The sequence below is a fragment of the Amblyraja radiata genome, chromosome 38 (genome assembly GCF_010909765.2).
Source record: "Amblyraja radiata isolate CabotCenter1 chromosome 38, sAmbRad1.1.pri, whole genome shotgun sequence".
NCBI classification, from domain to species: domain Eukaryota; kingdom Metazoa; phylum Chordata; class Chondrichthyes; order Rajiformes; family Rajidae; genus Amblyraja; species Amblyraja radiata.
In genome coordinates, this window is record NC_045993.1 from 6,550,416 (window position 1) to 6,564,695 (window position 14,280).

The 14,280-nt window shown below is 45.1% G+C and overlaps 2 protein-coding genes across 2 annotated transcripts in view; one reads left to right on the forward strand and one right to left on the reverse strand.

Moving 5' to 3' along the window:
* phf5a (PHD finger protein 5A) overlaps positions 1–13,300 on the reverse strand; it is a 37,209-nt gene extending 23,909 nt beyond the window's left edge. The window contains exons 1-2 of the mRNA XM_033013531.1: positions 13,188–13,300; positions 8,274–8,297 (exon numbers count right to left, since the gene is read on the reverse strand). Of these exons, the coding sequence (XP_032869422.1) occupies positions 8,274–8,297; positions 13,188–13,239 (76 nt within the window). The 5' untranslated portion in view covers positions 13,240–13,300. The remainder of the gene's footprint in view (positions 1–8,273; positions 8,298–13,187) is intronic.
* A 212-nt stretch (positions 13,301–13,512) lies between these two features.
* The window catches only part of aco2 (aconitase 2), a 36,538-nt gene continuing 35,770 nt past the window's right edge, over positions 13,513–14,280 (forward strand). The window contains exon 1 of the mRNA XM_033013560.1: positions 13,513–13,778. Coding sequence (XP_032869451.1) covers positions 13,743–13,778 — 36 coding nt within the window. The 5' untranslated portion in view covers positions 13,513–13,742. The remainder of the gene's footprint in view (positions 13,779–14,280) is intronic.

The following is a 14,280-nucleotide window of genomic DNA, read 5'->3' on the forward strand; positions in this document are numbered from 1 at the left end:
GAGGTATTTATAAGTTGGATACTGATAATTACAATGATATCACAAAGGAACACTTTACAATATTAAACATTTATACCTGCAAACACTGCCTTGCATTCTCCACTGCGCCCAGGGTAAACTATTTAAGTGGATTCGTTCATTGTGAAGTTGCTGCAGTGCTACAGCTGGTCAGGAGGTGTCACGAACAGCTAACAATTTCTGCTGTATATGTGAACAGAAGCATCAGACAAACTCCTACAAAATGCAATTCAGTGGATATTACAGTTCCAACAACATTAGGTCTCTGCTGCTATCTTTTTTTTAAACTTGGGCTGTCAATTCTAAGTGCTGCATTGTTCCTTCACACACTTCAACCTCACTTCCACATGCAGAATCAACAGTGGCTGCATCTCTGGCGGTGCCAGAGAGATGGCCCATGCAGCTGGTGAGAGGCACCCAAGACAGTGGGTGGGCCTTATCACCAGTGCCCGATCAGGCTGACAATTGGGGCTTTTATGTAGGAAGGAACTGCAGAAGCCGGTTTACACCAATGACAGACACAAATGCTGGAGTAACTCAGTGGGACAGAGAGTTTCTCTGGATAGAAGGAATGGATGACAATAGACAATAGACAATAGGTGCAGGATTGGGCCATTCGGCCCTTCGAGCCAGCACCGCCATTCAATGTGATCATGGCTGATCATCCCCAATCAGTACCCCGTTCCTGCCTTCTCCCCATATCCCCAGACTCAGTTATCTTTAAGAGCCCTGTCTAGCTCTCTCTTGAAAGTATCCAGAGAACCTACCTCCACCGCCCTCTGAGGCAGAGAAGTCCACAGACTCACAACTCTCTGTGAGAAAAAAGTGTTTCCTCGTCTCCGTTCTAAATGGCTTGCCCCTTATTCTTAAACTGTGGCCCCTGGTTCTGGACTCCCAACATCAGGAACATGTTTCATTTCTCTAGCGTGTCCAAACCCTTAATAACCTTATATGTTTCAATAAGATAATAACGATGAAGTTTCGGGTCGAGACCCTGAAGGGTTAGGGTTAACCCTAACCCCAATGTTACCCATTCCTTCTATCCAGAGATGCTCCCTGTCCCGCTCAGTTACTCCAGCATTTTGTGTCTAATTGGGGATTTTCCTTCCCCAGCCTGCAGCAAAGCAGCCACCTCCTGGCCATCAAGCAGGAGGACTCACTCTTTGGTCCTCACTGAAAGATGTCAACTGACAGCTGAGGAACAACAGTGGCTGGTTTTCAATGAGAGTCACAGAACACCACTATTATTAGCAACTTAAGGAAAATGTGTTTGTTCGCTGAATTCACACACACCACATTCCTAAAAGGAAAATGTAAGATAGAGTCACACAGCGTGGCAACAAGCCTTTCGGCCTAACTTGCCCACACCACCCAATGTGGCCTATCTACACTAGTCCCACCTGCCTGTGTTGGGCCTATTTCTCTCTAAACTTACACTATCCATGTAGCTGTTTAAATGTTTCTTAATATGTTGCAATAGTACCTGCCTCGACTACCTCCTCCTACAGCTCGTTCCGTACATCCACCACCATTTGTGTAAATAAGTTACCCCTCAGATTCCTTTTAAATCTTTCCCCCCTCACCTTAAAACGTTGTTAACAGTCTCCTGATTTTTAGAATTACTGCCATGTCCTAAAATAATTATTACCATTACATTTTTTGCCATCTTGTCAGCAATTTAGCTACAATTGTTGTGGTTCATCACACAATTTAGAGCTTTGGATACATGGAAGCAATCATACAATGAACGCTTGCATTACCTTATGACTATTTGGATTGACTCCCACTGAAAATTGATTGGTGCATTAACTAAAAACCTATTATGAAGCTGTAATTATCTTCTCTGCTGTGTGGATTTATAGAAAATTAGTAGGGCGGCACAGTGGTGCAGCTGGTAGAGCTGTTGCCACACAGTGCCAGTAGCCTGGGTTCAATCCTCTCTGTGTGGGGTTTGCACACTCTCGATGACTGCATCGGTTTCCTCCGGGTGCTCTGGCTTCTGCCTACATCCCAAAGACACGCGGGGTTGCAAGTTAATTGGCCTCCGTGAAAATGGGATCATACAGATCTAGTGTAAACAGATGATCAATGGTCAGCATGGAACGGGCGGGCCGAAGGGTCTGTTTCCATGCCGTATCTCTAAAACAAAACTAAAATTAACTCATGAACACACTTAGGGAGGCACAGAGGTGCAGCGGTAGAGTTGCTGCCTCACCACACCAGAGACCCGGCTTCGATCTTGACTGCAGGCTCTGTCTGTACAGAGTTTGTCCGTTCCCCCCGTGACCGCTGGGTTTCCTCCGGGTGCTCCGGTTTCTTCCCACATTCCAAAGAAGTGTGGGTTTGCGAGTTAAATGGCTCCTGGAAACTGTGTAGGAGAGCGCGAGTGTATTGCTGGTCGGCGTGGATTCGGTGGGCTGGCGGGCCCGTTTCCACGCTGGTACACAAAAAAGCTGTAGAAACTCAGCGGGTGCAGCAGCATCTATGGAGCGAAGGAAATAGGCAACGTTTCGGCACGAAACGTTGCCTATTTCCTTCGCTCCATAGATGCTGCTGCACCCGCTGAGTTTCTACAGCTTTTTTGTGTACCTTCGATTTTCCAGCATCTGCAGTTCCTTCTTGAACACCGTTTCCACGCTGTATCTCTAAGCTAAACTAAACACAAATCCGGATGAAAGGTGTATACTGATAAAAAGAGCAGGTGTGAGGGATGGGATGATCGTAGCCATGTCCGTCCGTGGGTTCAATAACATGCCAAGTGGCAGGGTTCAGCTGTGCAGAACAATCACTTCACTGGTCTTCCACCTGTGGAACTGATTTTGCCGAAGGTCGAAGGCCAGGCAGTGAGATAACTATTTCAGTAAAATGCAATGGAGGATTGATGCCGAAGGACAGGCGAGCATTCATGCAGCGCCATCTTATATTTCTCAGAAACATCCCAGGGAGCCACGCAGCAAATTACATAGAAATCCAGTGGCTGTTACATGGGCAAATGTAGCTGTCACTGTGCACAGAAGATTTAATAAGCAGTTAATCTGTTTTTGGCAAAGTTATTGATGGAATTTAGCCAGCCTACCAACTGAGCACATTACTCATCCACAAAGCAATGGCACTAAGTCAATTTTTATATAAAGAAATGGAACAGGTCATTGGGCTTAATGCTCAACACCTCACATGAAGGACAGCACCTCGAAGAGTACAACAGCAGTACTGCACCCAGATGTTCCAAACCAGGAATCTGATTCAAAGTTGGTCACCACCCTGTCACATCCATTCCCCATAACATACAGCTAAGATGGTCGTTCACATCCCTTGAACCAGCCTCAAGATATGTATAGGAAGGAACCACAGATGCTGGTTTAAACCAAAGGTAAGACACAAAATGCTGGAGTAATTCAGCGGATCAGGCAGCATAGCATCGCTGGAGAGAAGGAATGGGAGACGTTTCGGGTCAACTGAAACATCACCGATTCCTTCTCTCCAGAGATGCTGCCTGTCCTACTTAATCAAGATAAACTGAGACCCCTGGACTATCTTCAGTCAAGCTTTACTGAACTTTATCTTGCATTAAACATTTTATCATGTATATGTACACTGTGGACGGCTTGATTGTAATCATGTATAGTCCTTCCTGGTTAGCACGCAACAAAAGCTTTTCACTGTACCGCGGTATATATGACAATAAACTAAACTAAAATACGGCAGTCTGAAGCGTCGTCTATTCCTTCTCTCCATAGATGCTGCCTCACCCGCTGAGTTCCTCCAGCATTTTTGTCCATCTAAAATAAGGCAGATGTTTCTTTCCGTGTTGGGAGAAGAAAGATGCTGAAGGAGGAAGAGTGAACCAAGATATAGCAGAAGGAATGGCGAAAGGGAAGAGGTAGATGTGTCATGTGGTGGCACTGCTTTAGAGGTGAGAGAATTTACAGAAGGGGAACCATATCCTTGCTCTGGGTGGGCAATGAGGGGCAAGATCACATATGCGAGGTGAAACAGGAGGCAAAACCCCTGAGTACACGGAGAGGAAACCACGGTTAAAACTAAAGGAAGGTAACTCAGAAGCACTAGTGGAGAAGGTGTGATAACATAATAGTAATGACAGAGCCAGAGAAAATGGCAGAATGGAATCCTCACAGAAAGCAGGCTGGGTGGAGATGTAGTCAATGTAGCCACGGGAGCCCGTGGGCTTAGAAAAATGTCGATTACTGATCTATTTCCTGAGATGGTGACAGATGTTGGGAAAGAGGATATGGACCACGTTCAAATGAGAACAGGCAGCAGCATTTATACAACAAACAATCAATCTGCTGGAGGAAAGCAGCAAGTCGAGTATCATCTGTGGGTGGAAAAGAATAATTAATGCTTCAGGTCAAAACCTGCACGAGGACTCATTTCTTTCCACCCACAGATGTTACTCAACCCAATGATTTCCTCCAGCAGATTGTTTGTCGTTCCAGATTCCAGTTCTTGTGCGACGAGCAGCATCTGTACAGTTATCAATGCACTAGGGGAGAAACAAAGACAAGGCGAGGGTCTGAGTTGGACCAATTCATTGATTTGAACCCATGTGGCCTCCTATGGCTGTGCCTTCGAGTTGGAAGAAGTAAATGGAGTTGAAGAAATAGTCGTTTAATGTTGGAACGGGTTCAACTACACTTGGGAGAACGGCAGTGCAGAAGAGAGATTGGGGCCAGAGGAATGGACAAGCTAAGGGCAGCACTGATTCACTAGAAATGTGGAAGGCCATTCTGATGCACGATATGAATGCACAGCAATTGGACATACTTGGTGAAAATAAGTCTGATGGGACAAGAAAACTGCAAACAATTAAAGTGGCAGAGGACATCAGAAACATAGGAAAATAGGTACACGAGTAGGCCATTCGGCCTTTGTGCCAGCACCACCATTTGCATTGCGGTGTTTTCAAGAGAGAGTTAGATTTAGCTCTGATGGCTAAAGGAATCAAATGATTTTTTTTCCTTTTTCCTTCCTACCACAATATGTAATATGTAAAAGTATAGGTGATTCTGTTCCATTCTGTTTGTAGTTTGTTTGTTTGTTTGTTTTTTGCACAAAGTCCGCGAGCATTGCCACTTTTCATTTCACTGCACATCTCGTATGTGTGCGTGACGAATAAACTTGACTTGACTTGATTTGGGGAAAAAGCAGGAACGGGGTACTGATTTTCGATGATCATGGCTGATCATCGAAAATCAGTACCCCGTTCCTGCATTTCCCCCCTTTTCCTTTGATTCCTTTAGCCCCCAGAGCTAAATCTAACTCTTTTTGAAAACACCACAATGCAAATAGGAGACAAGACAAGAGAAGACAGAATAGTGTCAGAGTGTCACAGAGAAATACACAGAGAAAACAGGCCCTTTGGTTCGCCAAGTTCAAGCTATCAATACAATACAATATCGTTTATTGTCATTTGAACCTCAAATGAAGTTCAAACGAAATTTGGTTTCTGCTACCCACTTACACTAATTCCTCAGTAATCATATTTTTTAATTCTACTCACATTCCTATCAACACCCCCGACCCCCCACCCAATTCTGCCACACAGTTAGAGGATGAAATACACACGGTTGGGGCAGAGAAAGTGCACACAGACAGCATCAAAGGTCAAGATTGTGTCCGAGTCTCTGCGGCTGTGTGTCGTTCTACCAGCTGCACTACGATATCGCGTTACAGAATCGCAGTAGAAATACATGTGTTATGTGATATAAGAACAGGCTTAAACAATTATTCCACCCTGGCAATCCTTGATGAGGAGACAGAATTGGATTTGCATAGTTGGGGACAGAGGTAGGAGGCTAGAGAGAGAAAAGGAATATAGGTTGATGACTGTCAAGACAATGATATTCAATGGATGGGGTTATACTACAGAGGGAAGTAAATAAATGTTTAACTTTATTATCAACTCGATTATATTATCCATAAAAAGGTTATATTCAGGGCTCTGCAAGCTAATTGTATACAGTCTATCCTCTTAATTATGGAAGGTACACAAAAATGCTGGAGAAACTCAGCGGGTGCAGCAGCATCTATGGAGCGAAGGAGATAGGCAACGTTTCGGGCCGAAACCCTCTACGGCCACTCTCTTAATTATGGACCTCTTTACAACAGATTTTGGTTATAGCAGAAGGAGCGTCTCCATAGTAATCAGACACCAGTGTCTCTTTACAAACACAGGCTGCTAGTTACACGGAGGGAGGTCATCGACATTGGCAAGCAATTGCTTCGATCGACACTTGTGCAATGATACTCTCTTCAACAATGTAACATCCTTTAGTATTTTTAGCTTGCAATAACAAAAATACATTTTTTTAGCTGTTGATTTGAAAGCAACTCGTTGTTTCACAGAGTGACCGCTAGGTGGTTGGAGGGCACTCCTTACTCAGTTACCAAAATCAACTGTTTGGAACATCATTAAGAAGAAAGAGAGCACTGGTGAGCTCACTAATCACAAAGGGACTGGCAGGCCAAGGAAAACCTCCACAGCTGATGAGAGAAAAATTCTCTCTATAATAAAGAAAAATCCCTAAACACCTGTCTGACAGATCAGAAACACTCTTCAGGAGTCAGGTGTTGATTTTTCAATGACCACTGTCCGCAGAAGACTTCATGAACAGAAACACAGAGGCTACACTGCAAGATGCAAACCACTGGTTAGCCTCAAAAATAGGATGGCCAGGTTACAGTTTGCCAAAATGTACTTAAAAGAGCAACTACAGTTCTGGAAAAAGTCTTGTGGACAGATGAGACTAAAATTAACTTATATCAGAGTGATGGCAAGAGCAAAGTATGGAGGAGAGAAGAAACTTCCCAAGATCCAAAGCATACCACCTCATTTTCGTGAAATACATGGTGGTGGGGGTGTTATGGCCTGGGCATGTATGGCTGCTGAAGGTACTGGCTCACTTATCTTCATTGATGATACAACTGCTGATGGTCGTAGCATAATGAATTCTGAAGTGTATAGACACATCCTATCTGCTCAAGTTCAAACAAATGCCTCAAAACTCATTGGCTGGCGGTTCATTCTACAGCAAGACAATGATCCCAAACATACTGCTAAAGCAACAAAGGAGTTTTGCAAAACTAAAAAATGGTCAATTCATGAGTGGCCAAGTCAATCACCCGATCTGAACCCAATTGAGCATGCCTTTTATATGCTGAAGAGAAAACTGAAGGGGACTAGCCCCCCAAAACAAGCATAAGCTAAAGATGGCTGTAATACAGGCCTGGCAGAGGATCACCAGAGAAGACACCCAGCAACTGGTGATGTCCATGAATCGCAAACTTCAAGCAGTCATTGCATGCAAAGGATATGCAACAAAATACTAAACATGACTACTTTAGGTTACATGGCATTACTGTGTCCCAAACATTATGGTGCCCTGAAATTGGGGACGGGGGGGACGGGGGGGGGGACTATGTATAAACACTGCTGTAATTTCTACATGGTGAAACCAAAATGTATAAAAATAGCCTTTATTAAAATCTGACAATGTGCCTTTTAACCTCATGTGATTTTTTCTATTACAAATCTCAAATTGTGGAGTACAGAGGCAAATAAATAAATGATGGGTCTTTGTCCCAAACATTATGGAGGGCACTGTAGGTTTATGACGAAGGCGAAAAGATTTAATAGGAATCTAATGGGCAACCATTTTCACATAAAGGGTGATGGGTGTTTGGAACAACTGCCAGTGGAGGTTGAGGCTGCGACTATCCCAACATTTAAGAAACAGTTAGACAGGTATATGGATAGGATGAGATGGGAGGGATATGGGCCAAATGCGGGCAGGTGGGACTGGTGTAGCTGGGACATGTTGGCCGGTTTACGCAAGTTCGTAGAAGGGCTTGTTTCTACGCTGTATCACTCTATGAATGTATATTTTTCTAAAAAGATGTAACTAACAAGACATCTCTCTGGCTGTTTTCTGTACCACTCGCTCATATAAAGGCAGAGCATAATAAACGGATCTGCTCCAACTCAATAGTTGATTCACCAGTGATGGTCAAAAACAGTCCAGTAGGTTTATGCCAGAGAGGAGACTTTGAATGTTGTGCTGCACCTTCCAATGTTGTCAGCACTTTACTCTCTCCTGCATTATCAAATATGCATGTTAAAACCATAAAGAACCTGTGAATATTTGCTGACTTTTCTAATTAGGAGAAAACAGGCAGGGAAACATAGCCTGAAAAAGAGATGGTTAGGAAAATAATCAAGATGCAAAAGTACTTACATTTTTCACACAATCGCCCAATAGCTGCAAAAGAAAAAGAAACTCAAGTTAGATTAACATTGGCACATTGCCCCCCAAAAAGTGATGATCTTTGGAAGATACACAAAATACTGGAGGAACTTAGTGGGACAGGCAGCATCTCTGGGAGAAGGAATGGGGTCTGAAGAAGGGTCTCTTCCCGAAACGTCACCCATTCCTTCTATCCACAGATGATGCTGCCTGTCCCGCTGAGTTACCCCAGCATTTTGTGTCTATCTTTGATTTAAACCAACATCTGCAGTTCCACCCTGCACTTGAAATTCCTTTTGCTGCTACTCAACATTGAAGAGTGTTTATTTGTAGCAATGACATTCTTACTTGCTGCAGCTTTACAGGCATAGTAGGTGCAACAATGATAAATAAACATTAAATTAAGTTAGTTCAAGTAATCTAAACCATAATAGTGCAAAAGCCAAAGTATACACAGTGACCATAGTAGTACAAAGTCTGTAATGGTTCAATGCTGATGTATTTACTTACTGTGATATTCTCCCCAAGTTGAGGAATCTCACTTCATTTTGCATAATAACACAGCATATTAAACTACCAATGGACCATACTTTAGATTTTAGAAATACAGCGCAGAAACAGGCCCTTCGACCCAAGTGTCTGCACCGACCAGTACGTCAGTCACCGCATACAGTGACACTATCCCACACACTAGGGACAATTTTACAACTTTACCGAAGCCAATTAACCTATAAACCTGTACGCCTTCGGAATGTGGGAGGAAAACTGAGTACCCGGGGAAAACCCACGTGGTCACGGGGAGAACGTGCAAACTTCGTACAGACAGCACCGGCAGCCCGGATCAAACCCGAGTCTCTGGCACGGTAATGCAGCAACTCTACCGTTGCACCACTCTGCTATCCTAACAACAATATCTAACAATACTCATGGGCACATCTATCAATCACCCTTTTCCTAATGCGTTCACTTAGTTGTGAAGTTTAAAGGGACCCAAGCCACTTCAAGACAGAAGTGGAAAGAAATTGAACTGTAGACACAGTCATCCATTGCACATTCCTGGTGTTCAATTCAGAGCCTTCTGAATAGGATTTTGCAGCATTAAAGGTGATGAAACTATTCACATTTAATGTAATTATTCAATCAAACCAACAGCAATTTCAGGATTTCAAAACACATAAAAATGTCTTAATGTTATCCCTGCTAAGTTGGCTTGATGACAGTGTTACTGGCTCCGTATGAATCCTCTTTGAACAGATGCCTGACAAAGGCAGGCATTAATAAAAGGGAAGCTCATCACAGAGTTCAAGGTTTCAAGGTCAGTTTATTGTCACATGGGGTATTGTCACATTAAGGTAGAGTGAAATTTGTGTTACCATTTTTGGGGAGTTACTTGCAGGATGGATGCCTCATACATAGTTAGTCTGTTACATTCCAGCTGACTGCAAAATTTGTGCCACATTCAGACATCTCAAAACACATGGTAAAATTGAAGTGGGCTGGTCCTTGGGAATGAAAAAGAACTGAAAATGGATTTTTAGCTTCAGAAACAAACTACTATGATATTGGTTATGTTTAAGAAGGAACTGCAGATGCTGGAAAATCTAAGGTAAGCGCCTTGAGTATTAGAAAGGCGCTATATAAATCCCATCCATTATTATTATTATTATTATTATTAAGGTAGACAAAGATGCTGGAGAAACTCAGCGGGTGAGGCAGTATCTATGGAGCGAAGGAAATGGGCGACGTTTCGGTTCGAGACACTTCTTCAGTCTGAGAATGATATTGGTAGGACTTTTGAAATCAGCTGAGCTCTTGATGAAACAGTAGTTAACTTTTGCAGACGCTGATTTATATCAAAGATAGACACAAAATGCTGGAGTAACTTAGTGGGTCGGGCAGCATCTCTAGTGAAAAAGAATAGGTGACGTTTCAAGTTGGGTCTAAGAAAGGTTCAGACCCAAAATGACAATAGGTGCAGGAGTAGGCCATTCGGCCCTTCACCGCCATTCAATATGATCATGGTTGATCATCCCCAATCACTACCCCGTTCCTGCCTTCTCCCCATATCCCCTGACCCCTCTATTTTTAAGAGCCCTATCTAGCTCTCTCTTGAAAGCATCCAGAGAACCTGCCTCCACCGCCCTCTGAGGAAGAGAATTCCACAGACTCACCACTCTCTGTGAGAAAAAGTGTCTCCTCATCTCCGTTCTAAATAGCTTACTTCTTATTCTTAAACTGTGGCCCCTGGTTCTGGACTCCCCAAACACCAGGAACATGTTTCCTGCCTCTAGCGTGCCCAAACCCTTAACAATCTTATATCTTTCAATGAGATTCCCTATCATCCTTCTAAACTCCAGAGTGTACAAGCCCAGCTGCTCCATTCTCTCAGCATATGACAGTCCCGCCATCCCGACAGCTATTCTTTTTCTCCAGAGATGCTTCCTGACCCGCTAAATTACTCCAGTATTTTGTGTGTATCTTCGTAGTTATCTTTACTTTAGGCTTTTCAGTGGTATCTTTACTCTGCCTTACTGGTTAGTTAGGTGCTGTGGTCAACAAGGTTGCCACTTATACAACACCAGAGCTGTTTCCATTGCTCAGATTCTACAGTGGACTCTGCCAGCCAGTTCCGCCCCAAGCCCATTATATTTTTATTTACTTGCCTTTTGACATAGATAACCATTCTGCCCATCGGGTCTATGTCTCTGAGATTGCCACATTATTTCCTATGAGCTATTCACTCTCACATGCTCATTAACTCCCCACTGGTTTTCTGATCACCCACCTACATATGGGGCTATTTACTGAAGTCAATTAACCTATCAATCAGATGGGCGCTCATGGGGAGAACCTAATGGTCACAGGGAGAACATGCAAACTCTACACAAGCACCATCCGAAGGTCGGGATTGAACCTGGGTCTCTGGAGTTGTGAGTTACTCATTCTATCTCTTGAATTTAACTCTTTGATCCATGTTTGGTCTAAAGCTGCAATGTGGTTTGGTGGGAAGTCGGCATTCCCTCAGCATGTAGAGGAAGGGGCGGCAGATGCTGGTTTATACCGATGATAAACACAAAGTTCTGGAGCAACTCAAGCAGCATCTCTGCAGCAAGGACCAGGTGACGTTTCAGGTCAGACTGAGTGCGAGAAAGGGTTTTGTTGCAAAACATCACCTGTACCTTTTCCCCAGAGATGCCACCTGACCCACTGAGTTGCTCCAGCACCTTGTGTCTGCATTCCCTCAGCATGACTCTACTCATGGAGGTAGTTGATGGGGGAACTGCAACACAAACCCAAGTGGCCTCAAGTCAAAGAGTAGAGTGGGGCTGTTGGAGAAGGAGTTAAGAATACCAGGGGGGGGAAGAGAGAGATGTGATTTCGGATGCTCAGCCATGATCATATTGAATGGTGGTGCTGGCTCGAAGGGCCGAATGGCCTATTCCTGCACCTATTTTCTATGTTTCTAAGTGGGTGGAGAGGTCCCGATCCTTGTTCCCATCCTCACAGTAACCCCCACGTGCCCCCCCCTCATACTTCACTTGGGACAACTTACAACCCAGTAACATGATAATTATATTTCTCTAATCTCACGTTACCCCTGCATTCCCTTTCTCTCTGAAGAAGGGTTTCGGCCTGAAACGTTGCCTATTTCCTTCGCTCCAAAGATGCTGCCTCACCCGCTGAGTTTCTCCAGCACTTTTATAAACAATTGACAATGGGTTCAGGAGTAGGCCATTCGGCCCTTCGAGCCAGCCACCATTCAATGTGATCATGGCTGATCATCCCCAATCAGTGCCCCGTTCCTGCCTTCTCCCCATATCCCCTGACTCCGCTATCTCTAAGAGCCCTGTCTAGCTCTCTCTTGAAAGTATCCAGAGAACCCGCCTCCACCTCTAAGGCAGAGAATTCCACACATTCACAACTCTCTGTGAGAAAAGGTGTCTCCTCGTCTCCTTTTGTCTACCTAGGGGGTATGGAGAGAAGGTAGGTACAGGATACTGAGTTGGATGATCAGCCATGATCATATTGAATGGCGGTGCAGACTCGAAGGGCCAAATGGCCTACTCCTGCACCTATTTTCTATGTTTCCTTTTCTCTCCATCCCTCCTCCCCCACCCAAGTCGCAGCTGACCAGGTTCCCGTTCTCACCCAGCAAACAGCTAACAATGGCCTGTTTCCTTTATCATCAATACTTGTTTTTGTTGCATATCTTTCATTCATTCACTTGTTCCACATCTCTCTGCATCACCGTCTACATCGCCTGTCCAGTCTGAAGAAGGGGGAGGGGGGAGGGGGGTGGGGGGGGGGGTGTCGACCCTAAACGACACCCTGCCTGATCCCTTCTCTCCAGAAACATAGAAACTAGGTGCAGGAGTAGAGGCCATTCGGCCCTTCGAGCCTGCACCGCCATTCAATGTGATCATGGCTGATCATCCAACTCAGTATCCTGTACCTGCCAGGATACTGCCAGAGATGCTGCCTGTCCCCCTGCTGAGTTATCAAAAGGGAACTGCAGATGCTAGAATATCGAAGGTACACACAATTGCTGGGGAAACTCAGCGGGTGCAGCAGCATCTATGGAGCGAAGGAAATAGGCGACGTTTCGGGCCGAAACCCTTCTTCAGACTTCAGAAGAAGGGTTTCGGCCCGAAACGTCGCCTATTTCCTTCGCTCCATAGATGCTGCTGCACCCGCTGAGTTTCCCCAGCAATTGTGTGTACCCCCTGCTGAGTTACTCCGGCATTTTGTGTCTTATCTTCAGTCCAACCCAGCATCTGCAGTTCCTTCCTCCGCCCCTCCTCCACGTGTTCGGGGTCGAGTCCCCCCCCCCCCAAAACTCCAAATCAAACTCCTCCGAAACCCCGGGTGGGATCCGGTCACCAAAGCGGCCGCTAACTCACTCACCAACTCCCGCCTGTTTGCGGCAGAAGATCAAGTCAGGATGATGCTTCGCCATCACGTACTCCAACCGCCACCAGCCGCCGGAAGCAGCATCACCTGCCCTTTGACCTCTACACTAACAATATATATTTAAAAAAAAATTTTAAACCCCCAAACAGACGGGAGCAACTCAGATACAAAAAAACAATTTCTAAAATGTTTAGAAAAAAAAATTAAGGTGACAGCATAAAGTGTTTTTTTTTATTTAACAAATGTACTTTTGCCCCACCCCCACCCCACCTGTGAAAACGTCACATCCGGTGGAAGGATATTTTGTGCAAAACGTTTAAAATAAATTGTGATTTTAAAGCAACGGGGTTTCACAGGATTTTGTGCTTCACCGGGAGGAGTTAATTGGAGATTGATTGTGTGTGTCTTTATTGGGCCGAGCAGGGGGTTGGTTGGGGATGTGAGTGGGTGTTTTTTTTTTGGAGCTCAGCTTTTAGGACCTGCCCTGGGGTGGTATTAAAGGCCGCGCTGTGACGTCATACGCATGCGGCATCTTTGTCAGTGAACAAAATGGCGACGTACATCCTGACCGCCAGCAGGCTGCAGGTAAAGAGCGCAGCCGGGAGGCCATGGGAGCGGGGGCACGGGGAGCCGCGGGTTGGGGGGTGGAGGGGGGAATCTCACGCCGTAAATGCCACTTTTCCGTGGCCGCGGGGAGCCCGCGTAGCCCGATCCCTTCCATTGACCTTCTCCCCCCCCCCCCCCCCCCTCTCTCCAGCGGCGGCTCTCTTCCTCTTTCCTCCCACACACACACACACACACACACACACACAGCCGGTGCCGAAGCTGCTGCTGCTGCTGCATTCCCATGGTAACCGGCTCAGCTTCGGGATCCCACACCTCGATTAAACCCACACACAAGAGAAAAAAATAATCTAAACTGGGGGGGAAAAAAAATCACTAAGCCTGCTCGGGGGAGCCAAGGTGACAACAAGGTTACACCGCGCCGGTTACATTCCGGAGGAGGCCGTCTCATTCTTAAATCACAGCCCCTGATTAGTGACCACGGTACCTTAATATCAACTACATGCGCAGCTTAAAGAGGTAA